The following is an 18,758-nucleotide window of genomic DNA, read 5'->3' as shown; positions in this document are numbered from 1 at the left end:
AAAATTTCGTAATAACACAAATGTAGATTTTTCTGAAAATTGTATGAATTTTATGTTTTTATAGAACACTAGTGGTACCCGCACGGCTTTGCCCGTCGTAGAAAATTAGAAGGTCATTTGGTTCGCCTGTATATTTACAAATACTGGATGATAAATTTCTCGCCAATTTGCTATTCTTGCCCATGGAACGGTTCCACGTTATGATAATTTAGTAATTTACTCGCACACGTTGTGATAATATGCTCGGTGAAAAGTTCTTAAAACTGGAATAGAAAAAGAACAAAGTCGAATTTTCAAAAAATCGCTTCGAGGTGGACACATCCATGCTACAAACTAATTGTGCGCCAAGTTTCATGAAAATCGGCCGAACGATCTAGGCGCTATGCGCGCCACAGAGATCCAGATAGAAATCCGGACAGAAATCCAATCAGAGAGACTTTCAGCTTTATTATTAGTAGAGATTAAACCTTTTTTTTTTTTTTGCGTTTGTAGGGGGGGGGGGGGGAGCGGGGAGGTGACACCTCAAATTACTGCCCCTGGTGTCAGGTACGCGCCTGTGTATGATGGTATAACTTTTAGAATATAAAGATTCATTGCCGTTCATTTTGTATAAAATTTAGAATGTAATAAATCTGTACCTCAGAGCCAGAGGAACGTAAGTTGCATTATGATAATTTTACAGTAGAGAGGAGAAACTTATTTCTGGCTCATGCAAAGGGATGGAACGCGCGCTCTTTTAACCCTGGTACAAAATTGAAAAGGACTTTTTTAAAAAGAAATTCGTTCACATGGCTTGATGCAGATTAGGCTTCCACATACATTGCACTAATAAACAGAAAATCGCAATTTTTGGACTTACGTCACTCTGGCTCAGAGGTACAGGAATTTACATAAATTTACATAAGCAAAATTATATATAATTTTTAGAAACACGGAGTAATCACTTCACTTCCATCCTTTATTTCAAAACCTCGAATTTGTCAGAAGCAATTCATTTTCATTTACTTATTTATTTTTGCGCCTGAAACAGATTGCCAGCAGAGCGGCATGTCCCGCAACGCTGCCCGTGAGAGGTACCGCGTCAAGAGTCTGAGGAACGCCTTCCAGAATCTCCAACAGTGTCTCCCCTCCGTCCCGCCCAACACCAAACTGTCCAAGCTGGACGTGCTGATCTTGGCCACCACTTACATTTCTCACCTCAGCAAAATCCTCAGCGAAGACGACGCATTCCAGGTAACCAACCACCTTGCTTCGAAACATTCTTCTGAGTTCATGATATACCCAGGGCTTCAGAATCTATATCTATACTAATAATGTAAAGCTAAAGAGTTGGTTTGTTTGAACGCGCTAATCTCAGACACTAATAGTTCGAATTGAAAAATTCTTCTTGCGTTGAATAGTCCATTTTATTAAGGAGGACTATCTATACCAATAATATAAAGCTGAAGAGCTTTTTTGAACACGCTAATCTCAGGAACTACTGGTCGAAAAATTCTTCTGGTGTTGAAGAAGTCCTTTTATTGAGGAAGGCTATAGGCTGTAAAACACGCGCTATATGACTAATATGAGTGTATCAGAAATAAATTGAAATTAAATCAGTTTTGCCCAATGTATTCCTGAATGTTGACTTTTTCGGAATTGGACATCTTATTCTTAGCTTCAGTATTAAAATTTTTGGTCTTTCGACCATAGGATGAAGTTTCCACTGCTGAAGAGTACTGGCTTCATCTCTGTCAGTTATCTGTGTTGTAACCTTGTCTGTTTATTGTTCTATTGATGTTTATTATATATATATATATATATATATATATATATATATATATATATATATATATGATAGCAATATAAGGATTGAACAAGAACGAAAAAATCTTTTAAAAGAAGGAAAAAATGAAAAAATCCCAAAATACCCTGGGGCCTCATCAGGGGGTACTCCCCAAGGGTAGGGAAAAACCATGAGATGTTTCGTGAGTGCTGCTGGCGAAATTTGCCTAAAAAAGCAGCACTAGTCCCCGACATCTCACAAAACAAGCAAGTGGGTTACTGAAAGTTCAGAATATCAGCATGACATGAAATACAAACATTGAACCTTTTAAAACGAAAAATACAAGTTTTATATAAAGAAAATAGAACAACATTTAAACCACAAGAGAAACAAAATTCATACCTGAACTCAAAATCAAAAGAAAGAACGGGCAACCATCAAATTCATGGAACATTGAGTTCAGGTATGAATTTTGTTTCTCTTGTAGCTTAAATATTGTTCTATTTTCTTTAGATAAAACTTGCATTTTTCGTTTTAAAAGGTTCAATGTTTGTATTTCATGTCATGCTGATATTCTGGACTTTCAGTAACCCACTTGCTTGTTTTGTGAGATGTCGGGGACTAGTGCTGCTTTTTTAGGCAAATTTCGCCAGCAGCACTCACGAAACATCTCATGGTTTTTCCCTACCCTTGGGGAGTACCCCCTGATGAGGCCCCAGGGTATTTTGGGATTTTTTCATTTTTTTACTTCTTTTAAAAGATTTTTTCGTTCTTGTTCAATCCATATATTGCTATCAAATGTGTTGTCTACCAGTATCATAGAGCGGCCTGTGGCGCCTATTGAACTGAGTAGTGAAGTTCATTTTTAGTGAAGTTCATTTTGGTTGACTTGTCCAGATTATAAATTCAATATATGATAGTGTTTCTATATATATATATATATATTCATAACATTATTAAACCCCTGTGCTGCGGGCACTTCTCTATTGCAGACGAAATAATTTGACCCGTTAGTGTCTGCATTAGAGATGAAGTATTTAAAATAGTTTTTAATACATTGTTGTCTTATTAACGCGGGTGAAACCGCGGGGCACAGCTAAAAATAAATAAAGGAAAGTATAAATTGTTTCTCAATATTATTACTGACCCACGCAATGCTGGGTATGTTTGCTAGTCGGAGATAGAATGACCGACTCCGACTTTTTTACCCTAAAAAACAATCCCTTCCTGGCTCCAAGACTGCGGTTCTACGTCGTATTTTTGTAGGCAGTCTTGGAAAAGGACAGCATAATGTGTTGTCTCCGCCGGAAGAACTTCAGCATTCTGCATGGAATTTCGAGTTAAGGATGGATTGAATGAGTGCTCTTGCTCCGATTCCTAGGCATATGTTTTGATTGCTTACGGCATTATCGAAAACTCTTTTATGTTACTGTGTTGTCACTTGGCAACTGCACGATTCTTTAGGTATTTTTACAAATTATGAAAAATCGCTTAATGTTCCAATAAATCTCTATGAAAATGTAGGCAGAAGAAATGCTTCGTATGTTAACAATGGCTCTCATCCAGTGGCGGATCATGCGATTTTGGGGCCCCAGGCGCAACCTATCCGGAGGCCCCCTTTAATTGACACAACGAAAGTGATATGGTTTCCTATATTTACAATGCAAAAACTCATATTTTTTTGAATCAACAAGCTTTGGGGGGGGGGGGATTATTCTTATTTAAAAAGGAAAAACAACGATATTTCTGACAAAAAAGTTTACTACGAAAAATTTTGTCTTTGTTTTTTGGTAATTTAGGTAGTGCAGGGTGTGAGATCCGAACCCCGATTTCAGACCATCTAGCAAAATCGCAGCTTTCCCTTGTTTTTCAATGCGCATCATTCAGTGGCGCATCCAGAGAGAAAAAAAATCTTAGGGGCGGGAGGTTTTTTTCATTTGGCCCAGAAAAAAAGAGAGAGGAGAAAGAGAACCTTTAATTGGATAGGAAAAATAAGAAGAGAGGGGGGTCCGGAGGTTCTCCCCCGGGAAAAATTTTAAACTCGTAGTTTTAAAAACGCAGTTTTAGACTTTCTTTCCTGATGTTATGGGGCACAAAGGTGCAGCTGCAGGCAGGTCCGGATCTGCGCACCCGCAGACCCCGCAGTGCGGGGATGCAACTGGTCTTTTTACGACCCAAGAAATTGAAGAAAAAACTGAAAAAATCTAGCACTCTATGACTTATTAACGTTATAAATATACACTGCTGGCCTCTGAGACCCTACAAATTTTGTTGTAGGGGGGTCCGAAATTTATAGATTCGGTCCTGGGTACAGGGGTCTCAGCGGAAAGTTGTTGAAATTGAAGTTCTAAAAACACGATTATAGGTTATATTTATTGACGTTAGGGTAAGGGATGGAGCTCAGGGACTGCCTTTAATCGACGTTTTTTTCAAAACAATAGATAGAGATCCGTTCCTTCTCCCCCCCCCCCCCTTCCTAATTTTCGAAACCGTATAGTTTCAAAAATACAACAGTAGACAAACTTTACGGGATATTTAAAATCTGATGAAAACCTTCGTGAGAGATTTGCTTTTGTTTCTTTCTTGAAAAATTGTACAGTATAATGAAATCCATACTTAAAGGATAACTTAATAGGCTAGACCGGTTATAGTTTAGACACATTTTACATTTTGATTCTTGTTATATTTGTTATTTTATATTTTTCGTTACGAGGGTTACGTACCAAATCAAAATTTCATCGGATGCAAGCACTATTTTCCTATTAAATAATGATTTCAAACCTTTGTAGAGATAATGTATTCGCAAGAATAATATCTTAAATTTCTTCTCGAAATTTATTAACTATATTCAACGTGAGTCAAGTAGATACACAAAAGAATAAACTGTTGCGCTGAAGTAATAAGCGAAATGAAGTTTTTAAGGGTTGTTTTGAAAGAAGATTCTCACAAAATATTTTGTTCGAGTGAGATGCTAAAAGTAAATTTGATTTAGTTAATGTAAATAAAGTATGGCTATCTTCTCCGAATTACGCTCTTTTAAATATTTCTAGAGTAATTTCATTCATTTGAGGGTTTTTTTTTTTTTTTTTTTTTTTTTTTTTTTTGAGCAATCACGATTGCTTATTGATCTCATTTGACTGTTTTTGGCGTTACGCTGATTTTATTTTTCCGCCAGCACTCTCTGCCAGCATCACCGTCGCGTCGACCGGCCTCACGATGCTGCTCCTCTTGCGAAAACCGTCTCCAGGTCGCGTCCATGTCCTACACACACACGCATACACACACACGCCTACACACTCATGCCTGCGCACAGACACGAACACATACTCCTACACACATACACACACTCATGCCTGCACACAAACACATATGTCTACATACACACATACGCACACTCATGCCTGCACACAGACACAAACACATATGTCTACATACACACACACGAACGCCTACACACACAGCACTGCAGACACAACACGCACACACATGCATACATACACACACACGCACCCACACACATGCGCCTACACAAACATACACGCTCGTGATTGCGAAAAACATAATTTGAATTCAAGATGCCAAAAATTCAAATTAATATTTTTTTTGAGCAATCACGAATTGCTTATTGATTATTTACTTGACCAAAGTTGGTGTTGCTCTGATTTTTCAGATTACCATGGCGATGGCTGTTTTTATTATTTATTTAGAGAGCAAAATTTTCGTAGTCATAGTTACAAATCGTCTGAGGCCAGGGGCGGCAAATAGGGAGGGGGTGAGAGGGGCGGTATGCACTCCCAAATTTTTCACTCATAATAATAAAAAATGGTCAATTCATTTAAGATAACTTATAAAATCATTTGCCTGCATTTTCAGAACAGAAAAAACTGATTTAGAATAATTATTTTCCTTAACTAAAGAAGTAGTCTCTTCATATGGGTTAAATATGTCAAAAATGCGTAGTCTATGTTATAATCGGGCATTTTGTATGAGATGCCGGTACAGTGTTGAGACTGCGCAATTTTTACGCGTAAACTCCATGTCATTTTACATAAATTTTAATGCTCATGTTATATTTTAATGTTTAGCTAGTAAGTATTCATTGACTCCTTGTACTAGAAACACATTTTAGTAACTCGATGTATTATATGCTTTCTTAGAAACTCTTTGTAAAGCTATGCTCTTTTTGAAAAATATCCTATATCAAAAAACACTTTCACGTCTACAAATATATCTTGATGCTCTTTACTTGACAATCTCTGAGTGACAGACGATGGTATTCAAGAGTTAAATCTATAAAAGTCCCCTGGACGAATTACTGGAAAGCGACTCTTTCAATGATAGAAAATCTGATGTCATTTTGATAGGTATGACTTTGTTTGAATTTTCGTTTACTGTACTTATACTGCGGAGCGTTTTTTGAACAATGCTACACTCTATCACAAAACTTTCAATCCGTTAATCATAATTCTTGGATTGACAATTGAAACTTAGTAATTTTCGAACAAAATGATCAATTCAGTTTCTCAAGAAATTGAGACAGGATTTGATGAGATACATTTATCATTGGTCTTAAGTTCAATATTACGTAGATCGGTTACAGAAAACAAAAAAGAAAACATTACACTTATAAGTTAAATTTATAGCATGAGGGAAGAAGAACTGTTTTGTGAATTGTGCGACTATACTTTTTAATGACGCAAAATAAATGCTAGCCCAATTTAAAAAGTTTTCTTGGTTATTTTACAGAGAGGAATCTGAAGGAAATGTGTTTTTTTAACATAACTTTCTTGCTTCCATTGTTTTTTGACTGTTTCAATCAGGTCAGTCATTTGAAAGATGACTTTTGTGTCTCGCTCTCAACATCAAAATTGCCTTATTATTCTTAACATTAAAACCATTTTATTATCACTTCCTGTTAACCAATATGTATTTTATACCATACTGAGGAAAATACTGTTCAAGAAAATCGACCCCCCAAACGAAATGCTGAAAAATACCGCCCCTGTCTAAGGCTTAGCTCAAGCAGACTTGGCATTTAAAAAAAGGCTTTTTTTGCGTAAAATTACGTTTTTCAGAACAAAAAACTTATCTAGATGAAATTAAACAGCAAAAATTCATCTAAATACAAAATTTAAAGATTACTAATTCCCATCTTTTGAGATTGATAAGAAATAAAAATACATAACGTTACACGCTGCAAATAATCTTTATTATAAGTGTACCTACTGGTCGATATGGGCTATTAATTCTTCATCTGTATTACCGCATCCGAATCACCATTTCTTTTTTGTGGATATGTCTTGTATTACCAGGAGGGGTGTACAGAAAATTTTGGGACCCATCACAAATAAAACTTTTACGGGCCCCCCTCCATATTATTTACCACTACTATTTGGGCCCCCATCAGGCTAGGGCCCGGGTCAACAAGTGTCCCTTCTCCCCCCCCCCCCCGTGTACTCCGCTAATGCGTATTACCAATTCTAGAAAATCCAAAGTCATAATATGACGGGTGTAACGTTCTTGACCATTTCCATTCTCTTCCATTTGTAGAAACAAGAAACCCAACGTGTAGGTACTTATCGCAATTCATGATTGTAAAAAGCGTAATTTGAATTCAAGAAGTCGAAATTCAAATGCGAATCCTGGATGCTCTTTTTGTGTGTGTGCGTGTGTGTGTAGGGGGGGGGGGGGGTCATTTCTAAGCCTTTCTGGAAAAAGAAAATAACCATTAAAATCTGTGAGCCTAAGTATAATTCGGTTTCAACTAGATCTAAACGCAATGTATCAACTTGACCGAAACAATACCATTACGTTAACTCAGAAACGTGGGAAAAAAACATCAGCGAATATCAGAAACTTCTGTTAGGAAAAATCATGTCTTCTATTCAAAGAACACAAATCTTGGTTTAATATGATATAACTACTTAAACACCCTACGCGACAGTTGAAAACAAACTATAAAAATTTATTTTTGTGCGCAAGAAAGCATTTTTTTTTTTTTTTACGGAAAACTTGCAAACAAAAAAAAGACAGCTGTGGAATAATCATAACTCGGCGGCAGGGCTGTGGAGTCGAAGTCGGGCTCATTTTAGGGTAAAGGAGTCGGAGTCGTTCGAAAACATGTCGACTCCGACTCGGGGTTTCATTTTTTCTTTAATTTTCCCTGACTCTCCTTGCGTTTTTTGAAAAATTAACTACCAATTAATTTGATTACATGTATAAATACCTACTAATAAGAAAATAACTCATTGTGGCAACCAGCTGGCTTGATTGTTTATCGAATTTTCTGTAACAGCTACCTACGCCGTCGCCTAGTTTGCTTATTTTCTAACTTAATTTAACTGATAGCAACTGTCAGCAAACAATTTTGTTGCCTAACATTTTCTAAATAATCACTTTGAAATAAAAATAATATATTTTTAACCTCGATCTCTGTTATAAATAGTAAAAGGAATGCATGTATCGCTTGAGCAAGTCGAGAAACTTCTCAAGGTGCTTGGTAAATTCAAAAGAGTGTTGGTACGAAAGCACAAATACAAAAGATCCGACAAAATATAGGGGATAATGTTGTACCTTGGAAAACTTTTCATATTTTAATTTTTAACGTCAATTATTTGAATCAAATTTAAAATCTAAAAGTCACATTAAAATAGCCCAACATACTTCTATAGAATATATATTTTTTAATTCAGACAATTTGAAAATAAAATGTTGCCAGCCATTTAAAGTATAAGTTCCAAGCTACCCCGAGGTTCAACATCCTATTGTACCTTGGGACACATCCTGTTGTTCTATGGGAAAGTTCATGATTCAGGAAACAGTCTTATTATACTTGAACCAATTTTGCACCAGAAAAGAAAAAGTTGTTTAAAAGACTACATATAAGATTAGAACATTGTTCCATGTTCCTAAACATATCTTAATTATTAAGAACCATGCATATGTTGTACCTTGGAACGTGTCCTAAGGTACAAAATGTTTGGCTTTCCCAAGGTACAATCACCACGTGGTTTAATGAAAACCAAAATGATGGTCAATCTAGAAGCACTATAAATAATTTGCTTATGAGAAAATAATGAAAGTACTTCTCTTTTATAACAGAATAAAATTCAGTTGACTAAATTTACAAATACATACAAAGACGGAAAATGAAATGAAAAGGAAGAAAATATTTACCTTTGAGTCATGACATTCTCTTTCTCTCACAAAATCGTCAATTTTGCTCATTTGATGCTGATTTTTACAATGCACCATTTAGGGTGAAAGGTTACTATTAGAGATTATAAAAACATGGCTGCTAAAAATAGATTCTTAGAAATTAGCAGTGCCCCAAGGTACAACACTCCCCCTAAATGTTTTTTTAATTCTAAAAATTTTATCTAAGAAAGATTGGTTAACACTGAAAAGTGCAAAATAAAATTGGTATATGATTTATTGCTTACAACACTCAATAATTATAATTAATCCTAAAATCTTCATATTAAGGTTCATTCTGAAGCCGTCAATTAAAAAATTAAAATTAAAAATTGAGCCAAGAAATGTAGGTATTGTAAAAGCTATTCGTACAAAGCTGTATACCGCCGCATTTTGTGTAAAATTTGCTCCAGACGTACATGTACACGACCTCTCTCCGCAATATAGTGCAATATTTTTGTTGAAATTTTCAAGATGAAATTTAAGATTTATTATTGGGGAATTTTTTCAGAATTAAAGAATCTCAATTTTTATAAACTCTGAAATTAAGTTGAGGTGTCACCCACCATAGATGAGTGCCACCCGGGAGGGAGGGGGAGGGGCGCCACCTCTCAAGAAAAGTTTTTGACTTAGCAAAAAAGTTTTTTTTTCTTTCAAAACTCTTTCTCTCACTCTTCTCAGTGCTTTCAAAAATTGAAAGCACATGATTTGATCAGCATCTGTTAAGCATTAAAGGGGAGCAAATTAATCTTTTTAATTTTTTTTAAAAAATGGGACTTTTTAGTAATCTTACTTTAGAAATCGCACCTATCGGATAATTTGATTTTCATATTGAATTTCTAACGTTGTATACATCTTAGGTTTGCAATAAAATACAACGCGAAAACTTCATTAAAAAGGAATTAATAAATAATCTCTATTTAGGAGTTTTCTCCCCTTCCCATAAGGGGGGATTTGAAAAAATAAATTAAAAAAAATAAAAAAGCCGCAGTCGGAGTCGGATGTTTCAAAATCTTGGAGCCGGAGTCAACGATTTTCCTTCCGACTCCGCAGCCCTGCTCGGCAGCAGGAAAAATTCAGCATCGTGAAAAGAATGTTGCGTAGGAGCATTGCCTCAAAAAGAACTTTTCCCGACTCTTTTGAAACAATTTCGTTTTTAAACTTATGACCAAAAAGGAAAACGCATTGGAGAAAAAGTGTGATTGCTCACCTAAATCCCAGGGCTGTTTTATTTTTGTAAATGCTTTTTTCTTTCATTAAACTAGAAGATTCTGAACACTTACAAGACAACACTCACTGACTGAACTACTGAATTGGATTGAAATGTACCGGACAGAACAGTTCTCGGGGCGATTTTCCAAGGTCAACCCAACCCCCCTGTCTTAGTGCCATAAAAATGCCTTTCCTTTTGTTACTTCTTATCTAACACCCCACTTTCTCGGGGACAAAATACGACCTTGAAGAAAAAAGCGGGAATTCTCCGATCTCAGAAAAAGTGCTGAGTTACGGTACAGTGCGAAATATGCTAGATGAAGTTTTCTGGAGGAAAGAAACAAATATATATTTTGAAACTTTAAACCTTATACACATACAAAAAAAAAAAAAAATTGTCCAAAATTTCACTTCTGGAAAAATTCAAACAAAACCACCAGAAGCCTGGGGGGCCCCTTTAGATGCAGGGGGAATTATTGGGAGCAATCAGCCCGCACCTAAAATCCATGACTAACTGTCAATTTCCAGTAGTTTTGAGCATTTTCCACTCAAAATTATGATTTTCCAAGGCATATCCACAAAAAAAAAGTTTTTTTCTTCCAGAAAAATCCAAACGAAGACACCTGAAGTCTGGGCGCCCTTTAGACGCAGGGGGCCCTATTGGGAGCAACCAGCCCGCGCCTAAAATCCATGACTAACTGTCACTTTACAGGACTTTTGAGCATTTTCCACTCGAAATTTTGACTTTCCATGGCAAATTCTCAAAAGAAAGTTTTTGTGCCAGAAAAATTCAAATGAAGGCAGCTGAAGTCTGGGGCCCCTTTAGACGCAGGGGGCCCTATATTGGGAGCAATCAGCCCGCGCCTAAAATCCATGACTAACTGTCACTTTACAGGACTTTTGAGCATTTTCCACTCGAAACTTTGACTTTCCATGGCAAATTCTCGAAAGAGAGTTTTTTCTTCCAAAAAAATTCAAACGAAGGCAGCTGAATCCTAGGGCCCCTTCAGACGCAGGGGGGCCCTATTGAGAGCAATCAACCCGCGCCTGAAATCCATGACTAACTGTCAATTTCCATGAGTTTTGAGCATTTTCCACTCAAAATTATGACTTTCCATGGCAAATTCTCAAAAGAGAGTTTTTTCTCCCAAAAAAATTCAAACGAAGGCAGCTGAATCCTGGGGCCCCTTCAGACGCAGGGGGGCCCTATTGAGAGCAATCAACCCGTGCCTGAAATCCATGACTAACTGTCAATTTCCATGAGTTTTGAGCATTTTCCACTCAAAATTATGACTTTCCATGGCAAATTCTCAAAAGAGAGTTTTTTCTCCCAAAAAAATTCAAACGAAGGCAGCTGAATCCTGGGGCCCCTTCAGACGCAGGGGGGCCCTATTGAGAGCAATCAACCCGCGCCTGAAATCCATGACTAACTGTCAATTTCCATGAGTTTTGAGCATTTTCCTCTCAAAATTATGACTTTCCATGGCAAATTCTCAAAAGAAAGTTTTTTCCCGGAAAAATTCAAACGAAGACAGCTGAAGCCTGGGGCCCCTTTAGACGCAGGGGGCCCTATAGGGAGCAATCAACCCGAGCCTAAAATCCATGACTAACTGTCAATTTCCAGGAGTTTTGAGCATTTTCCACTCAAAATTTTGACTTTCCATCTTTGAGGAAATGACGCGGCTCCGAGGCCCCTTGCTTTGCTGGAGGCCCCAGCTAGCGCCTCATGCGCCTATTCGGTGATCCGCCACTGCTCTCATCGAACAACTAAAATTGCAGCCGCTTAATATTAAAAATTGCGGAAAATATCGCCTGCGACAAAACAAAACAAATGGAACAAAATCCTTCTGTTGCTACACGTTTATTTATCGTCTGCCAAGTATTGCTTGTGTTTGCTCGTATGTTATCTTTTATAACTGTATGTTAGCAAGAACTGATTTTGTTTTATTGTTTTTAGAACACGAATATGACGAATCAAAGAATTTTTTTTTTTTTTTTATGTCTGAGGCCTGTGAAATTACAAAACGTTTTCTTCGACTTTATTTGAAATAAAGTATGGTTATTTTCCTCAAGTAATGGTTTTAAGTTTCTCTTGCGCTGAAGGATGCCCGAAGTTAAATTTTTGAGATGCGATAATTCCCAATTTTGCCTATTGATAAAATACGACCTGGCACGCATGTCTACATCTGATGAGAAGCGACTAGGAATCATTTTTAAAAATGCAATTATGTCTCTAAATTTGCCGAATAAATAATTTTTTGAGAGGCTACACAATGACCTCCAATCGGGGCGCTATTGCTTGAGCTTAGTTGAGTTTTAAAAAAATCGTGAAAACGGTTTTTGAGTCTTGGTGCAAATTTTGGTAGCGATTCATTTATGTTCCATTCTTCAGGCAATAGTTATGGACCGGTATAGATCAGTAAATACATGCTACTGATTACCTGCACAATGCAGCGATAATATCAATTACTGCTAATCACCACTGATTAAAAAAATGCTCTTATTTAGCGGCAAGCAAATAAACATGTTTGCACCATAAAACTGAAGTAATATAGATTTCAGAAATGCAAAAAAAGATGAAAACGAAAAAATTCGCAGTCACTGCCGTTTACCTTCCCACGACAGAATGGTTGTGGGCAAAAAATTTCAAAGATGCAACTAAATGAAAATCAAAAAATTTGCAGTTACTGCCGTTTGCCTGCCCACGGGAGAAAGTTTCCGTTCTTCCGTGTGCAGGTAAAGAGCAGTAATTACATACTGCCGACTTCCCGCAAAATGTTGCAAAAAAAGCAGTTACTGCTAATTACCACTGGTAAAAAAATGCTTTTTTATCTGCGACAACCAAATAAAAATGTTTGTACCATAAAACTATATCAATATAGATATCAAAAATGCAAAAAAAATGAAAATCGAAAAATCTGCAGTTACTGCCGTTTACTTGCACACGGCAGTATAGACAGGGCTGCGAAATTGGACTGATTTTTGTGTAAAGGAGACGGAGTCGGAGTAGTTTCTCCCGTTGCCAAAAAATAATAAAATACACTTTGAAAAATAAATAAAAAACAATGAAATTGGTAAAAAACCATTTTCTTCATAAAAAAATAGTCTACACAGCTCTTTCTGTTGAAATGAAAAGGACTACGAATTTCGCTTTATGTCCCGTTGCCAAAACGTAGAATAAATAAATTAAAACTTAAGAAAGAAAATAAAAACAAATCATACCAACAATCATTACTTCACAGAAAAAAACAGGACTGCAGAATCGGAGTCGAACTGATTTTGGGGTAAAGAAGTTAGAGTCGGGAGTCGAAAAATTTAAAATTTGAAGAGTTGGAGTCGATCATTATCCCTTCGAGTCCGCAGTCTGTCATGGTTGTGGCGCCAGAGTCGGTTTGATTTTAAGGTAATGGAGTTGGAGTCGGAGTCGAAGGCTTTAAGATTCCCGTAGTCGGAGTCGGACATTTCCGTTCCGATTCCGCAGCCCTGATTGGCTTTTGAATAAAAGGTTGCTGTTGGTTTCGGCCTGAAGCCAGCATAAGTCATAGATTGTAATTGATTATTGCCAAATTCATTATAGGGGGAGATGTTTCTTCATAAATTATTGAAACAACTTGGAAGTAACTTCGAAGCTTAGAATGAAAATAGTATATAATCTTGAACACGTGAATTTAGTCTTCATTTTACAGTGATCTCTCACTAACTGCTAAAAAAAAAAAAGAATTTTGAGGCGTTAAGTTTATTAAATATTCCATTTAGTCCGAATAAATTAAATAAGATTTTTTTTTACTGTCACGAAAATTAACTTTTTACTAATAACGTTTGAATTTTCTATTTGTTTGAGCGAAAGCTCTCATGCAAAGATCTTATTTTAGTGTAATTTTGTGATAGCGTATTTTCCAACATGTAATGTCATAGTAATGCGTTCATTAGACTATTATTTAAATTAACGAGTTCCGGAGAGACTTGCTGTTTTGAGAAGTTAAAATCAACTGATTCTTTTAATATTTTACAATGAAGGTTTGCCTAAAAAAAGTATGTTTTTAGTAAAATTAAATATTTTTTTGTAATAACTTACAACTAAAGAATTTATAAATCTCAGCATATTCTAAATATCGAGTCTTCTAGAACAGTAATGCCCAACCTACGGCCCGTGAATCTGAAAACATGCATATAATAAAGTGAGCGTCAATATTGATTGGTTTGTAATTTTCTTTCCTGTTGTTGTTACTAAATGAAACTTCGTAAATCCCGGGTATACAATTTATTGTAGACGACATGACATACACAGGATATAATTCTTAAACATATTGAGCAACTTAAACGTATAATAATTGTAGATAATCAGCTTAGAACCGTAGGACGTATAACGACAATTCAAAAGAAAGGAATTCTAAACATTTTTCGTTGCCAGGTTCACTAAACATAACTATAGTAAAAACAGTGTTGCCAAAATATCAAACGAGTTTCAACACCTGTTCCTTATTTTCCCATGTTATTTAGAAAAGAATGAGGTATTTCCAAATTTATTATGTGTCCTGACCACTAGCGCAGCAAGAAATACTATCTAGAGGGGTTTTTTTGATCCAAAATGAATTCCGGACGAGTTTTTTGATCACAAATACCTTCTGAAAGGCGTTTTTTGATCAAAACAACCCTTTCATATACATAAACTACTGTATTTGAATTTGCATTTTTGTTGAAACCAACCGAATTTTTATGAGATGAAGTTCTCCATCAGAAAAAGGTTGGGAACCACTGTTTTAGAAAATATGCATTGCATGTAGAAATCAATATTTGTAACTAGTTGCGTCACACGGCTTTGCACGGTCCACCTCGAAAATAAAAGTTATATCAAGTGACGCGTGTTCAACAATCAGGCTTGAACGAAAAAATAAATTAAAAAAAAAATCAGTAAAATTTCCTGGTAGATCGCGAAAAAAAAAAAAAAAAAAAACAATGAAAGATTTTAAGTCCCCCGATTACAGGAAAAGCCTCAAAACAAAAAGCAAGAATTTTATTTGTTCACAGTCGAGAAAAGAATGGAAACAGATATTTCTTCTCAATGGTTTTATTCACGCTAATTAAAACTAAGTTCGCGGCAGATGATCAATTTCTGATTTAATATTGAAGTTCCTAATGCTTATGACTTTTCTCCTGGTGGTTTTACAGCCTCGGTGGTATAGGAAATCCGAAGGAAGTAAATATACTTCAGGGGTACTTTTTGCTGGCTCTCGAATGAGGCTGAAATCAAGACAATCCGATAATTATTTCGGGTAGAAAGAGCCATTTAATGCCATTTTCGGGTCCCAAAATTAAAATTCGAACGGCTCGGTACTTTTTTGGCTTTTGAAAACCCCCTCTACGTTCCTTTTCGCGTGCGCGTGCCCAAGTGTCTCCCGGCCAAATTTGGTCAAGATCCGACTTAAATTGTGCAATTGTATCGGGAACATATAAACATACATATATATTCTCCCTTTTATTCTGTATAGATTGTATGAGAGATAAGTTACTACACTTAGTCAAAAATAAAACTTGAGGTTCCTGTTCTTTTGCCCTTTCCTTTTCTTTTCCCCTTTCTTTGCTTTTCTCTTTATTTTTTTTTTCTATTACAGATCTTCTCAATGATTAAAATTTAGGAGTAATCCACAACTGATGTTACACTTTGAGGGGAGGGATAGGGGGCCTCCTTATTGATTATTTTCAATTTTGTTAGATGTTGATGCTTAAAATATTTACTAATACTCTTCTTTTTTTAATCTTAAGGAGAATAACTACAATCTGAATGAATTTGAATTAATGGAAAATTCCATCTACGCAGCGACAGAAGTGGAATTCAGAAGCACTAATTGGGAAAAGAGTTATTTACACCCAGTAAAAGTAAGTGCGCTCTTAATTTGCCATAACGGAATTACTTCAATCTCTAGTTTTATGCATAGTCATTCAGGATATCATCGTCCATGGTTGGCTGTAACTTCAACTGCTAAACTCATATTTTAATAGTGTTATTGTGTCTATTGGCAAAAAACTGAAGTAATGGGGCCGTTTCCAAAATTTTAAAAGTATTTTTTTTTCTGAAAGAGCATGCTTAAAAGCATAGGATCTGACCATTTTTGGATAAATTTGTTTATGTTTAATATTTTTAAAAAAATACTTAAATTGGAGCGCTTTCATTGTTTACGACTTCTGCCGATGACATCACAAATGATGAAATGCCATTCAGTGTTGCCATTTACAGTGCAAAATATTTAATTCGCATCTTTGTGTATTGGCAACGATATGGTTGGTAGCAAGCGAAGAGCGCGATTTTAATTCGCTGCTTGATTATCATAACGTGGAAACGTAGTAGAAAGATGCGGAAAAGTGCATCATTTGTGACGTCATAAAGACCTCGCCGTGTTTGAAAAATCGGACATTTAAAAAAATTAATTAAAAAAAAAAACTGTTGGGGAAATGAAAGTTTTTTCTGGTTCTGAAGGAAACCATCCCATTATCTTACTAAGAACTGCTTATAAAACCTAAATTAAGATTTTATAACATAAAAATCCTTTTGAAGTGAATTATTAACTGGTTAAAGCGATCCTGTTTCTCAGTATAACTTAGCACCTTGCCGGAAATGATGCTGCTGCCCGATTGCGCCCGTTTGATTTTAAAATCAGTCCTACTATTTCGGAACTGATTAAGGGGGGTCTAAGGACACTTAACGTTCAAAATTTTCAATTTTCTGGAAAAAATATATGTTATGCATAGTTTAATTCTGAAAATTTGATACCTTATTTATTACCATACGCAAAAAAACTTTTCAAGTTATCTTGAAAATGCTTAAACTTTCCCCAAGGAAATTTATGTTTACAGCAGCTATTTAAGCCTCTTTTTCTCATTTGCCGGTTTCTCGTTTTGCGTGCATGATATTTTAGAAAGTTTTTTATGTACTTCCGTAAAACTTTCCATGCACGTCTGTCTGATTTATTTTTATGATCTGAACCTAAATTTTTAACTAAAAATAAAAGTTAATATTTAAAAAAATATTTTTTCACTCAAAATTTTGATATTAACTTCTGAAATTTCAAAAATAAATAAATAAATAAATAAATAAATAAATAAATATGATTAAGGTGAAAAAACAACGTAAATAAAGCACAAATATTCGAGAAAATTCTCGAATTTTCTCGAATATTTTGTGCTTTATTTACGTTGTTTTTTCACCTTAATCATATTGTAGCACAAAGCTTATATGATAATTTTTCATTTAAATAGATAAATAGTTAAAAAAAATATTAAATTTAGGTTCAGATTATAAAAATAAACCAGAAAGACATGGACAAAAAGTTTTACGGAAATATATAACAAACTTTCTGAAATATCATGCACGCAAAACGAGAAACATGAGAAAAAGTTGCTGCTGTAAACATAAATTTCTATGGGGAAAGTTCACGCATTTTCACGATAACTTGAAAAGTTTTTTTTACGTATGGTAATAAATAAGGTATCAAATTCTTCAGAATTAAATTATGCAGAACATTTTTTCCAGAAAATTGAAAATTTTGAACGTTAAGGGTCCTTAGACCCCTTAAAGTGTCTTAATAGAAGTGAATTTTTCATGATCCTATAGCAGAAAAGCATGCGTAAATAATATTCTTTTCTTTTTACAGAAATGGCCTATGAGGTCTCGGCTGTACGCTGGAGTGGAAGATAAAAACACAAGTGAGAGCTCTTCTGTCAGCAATCTTCAACAAATCTCGTGGAACTAAACCAATCATGCAGACATAATCATTTATTTTTGTTAATGCCCTTTCTATTCATCCGTCCATGAAAAGACAGCAGCAGTTCAACAAGGAGGACAAAATTCGGAATTTTCAGGTGCAGCCTCTTTAAATTGACCATTCGTCCAGTTTTCGGCAGAGCAAGAACCCTGTCCCGTTGTCCATGAACACAGTTTCCGCAAGGCCGAAAAGTAACGTTTTCCGAAAGAGACGAAAAATTAACCTCCAGTTACAGATTTAAAATTTTTTTTAAAAAACTATACTAGAGAACGCAATTGTGGCAATCCTTTAGAACATACGAACTTTCGCACTATCATGTTTACTCTTTATATTCAAAAAACACATCGTCAAAGAAATTGTGAATGGATATCTGTGGTTGAACCGGTCCAAGACAGTGGTTGTTCCCATAGGGTATACTCCATATACGCCGTATACTCTCAAATATTTGTTAGACATGTAGCGTATACCTTCAATAGGGTGATTGAAAAATACATGTAAATGAAAAAAGTTTCTCCTAGATACCGGGACACCCCACAATATTTTTAGATTTTCTGATAGCAATATACTGGAAAAATTTTAGCTTCCTATTTCAACTGAAAGAGGGTGCTCAACCCCCTACCCGAAACTTCATAAGTATGGGAAGGGGGGGAGTTAAAAATACTTCGAACTGAAAAAACAATGCTACATATTATAATATACACCAGAAATATGCATATACATTGCAATAAAGCAATTATTTACAGAAAAAAAAACAGCTGGGGAAATTAAATATTTCTCAATTTGGGGCATTTTTTATGATACGGATAATGTTAAATTAAAGGGTCATT

At 35.5% G+C, this 18,758-nt stretch overlaps 1 protein-coding gene across 2 annotated transcripts in view; it reads left to right on the top strand.

Annotated features, from left to right (window-relative positions):
- The window catches only part of LOC129230054 (transcription factor 24-like), a 34,568-nt gene extending 16,619 nt beyond the window's left edge, over nt 1–17,949 (top strand). For both annotated transcript variants that reach the window (XM_054864440.1, XM_054864439.1), the window contains exons 3-5: nt 1,031–1,233; nt 15,935–16,048; nt 17,821–17,949. In XM_054864440.1, coding sequence (XP_054720415.1) covers nt 1,031–1,233; nt 15,935–16,048; nt 17,821–17,919 — 416 coding nt within the window. In that variant the 3' untranslated portion in view covers nt 17,920–17,949. The remainder of the gene's footprint in view (nt 1–1,030; nt 1,234–15,934; nt 16,049–17,820) is intronic.
- Nucleotides 17,950–18,758: the final 809 nt, after the last annotated feature.

Source organism: Uloborus diversus, chromosome 9 (genome assembly GCF_026930045.1).
Source record: "Uloborus diversus isolate 005 chromosome 9, Udiv.v.3.1, whole genome shotgun sequence".
NCBI lineage: Eukaryota > Metazoa > Arthropoda > Arachnida > Araneae > Uloboridae > Uloborus > Uloborus diversus.
The sequence above is the reverse complement of the archived record's forward strand: the minus strand, read 5'-3'. Positions and strand labels throughout refer to the sequence as shown.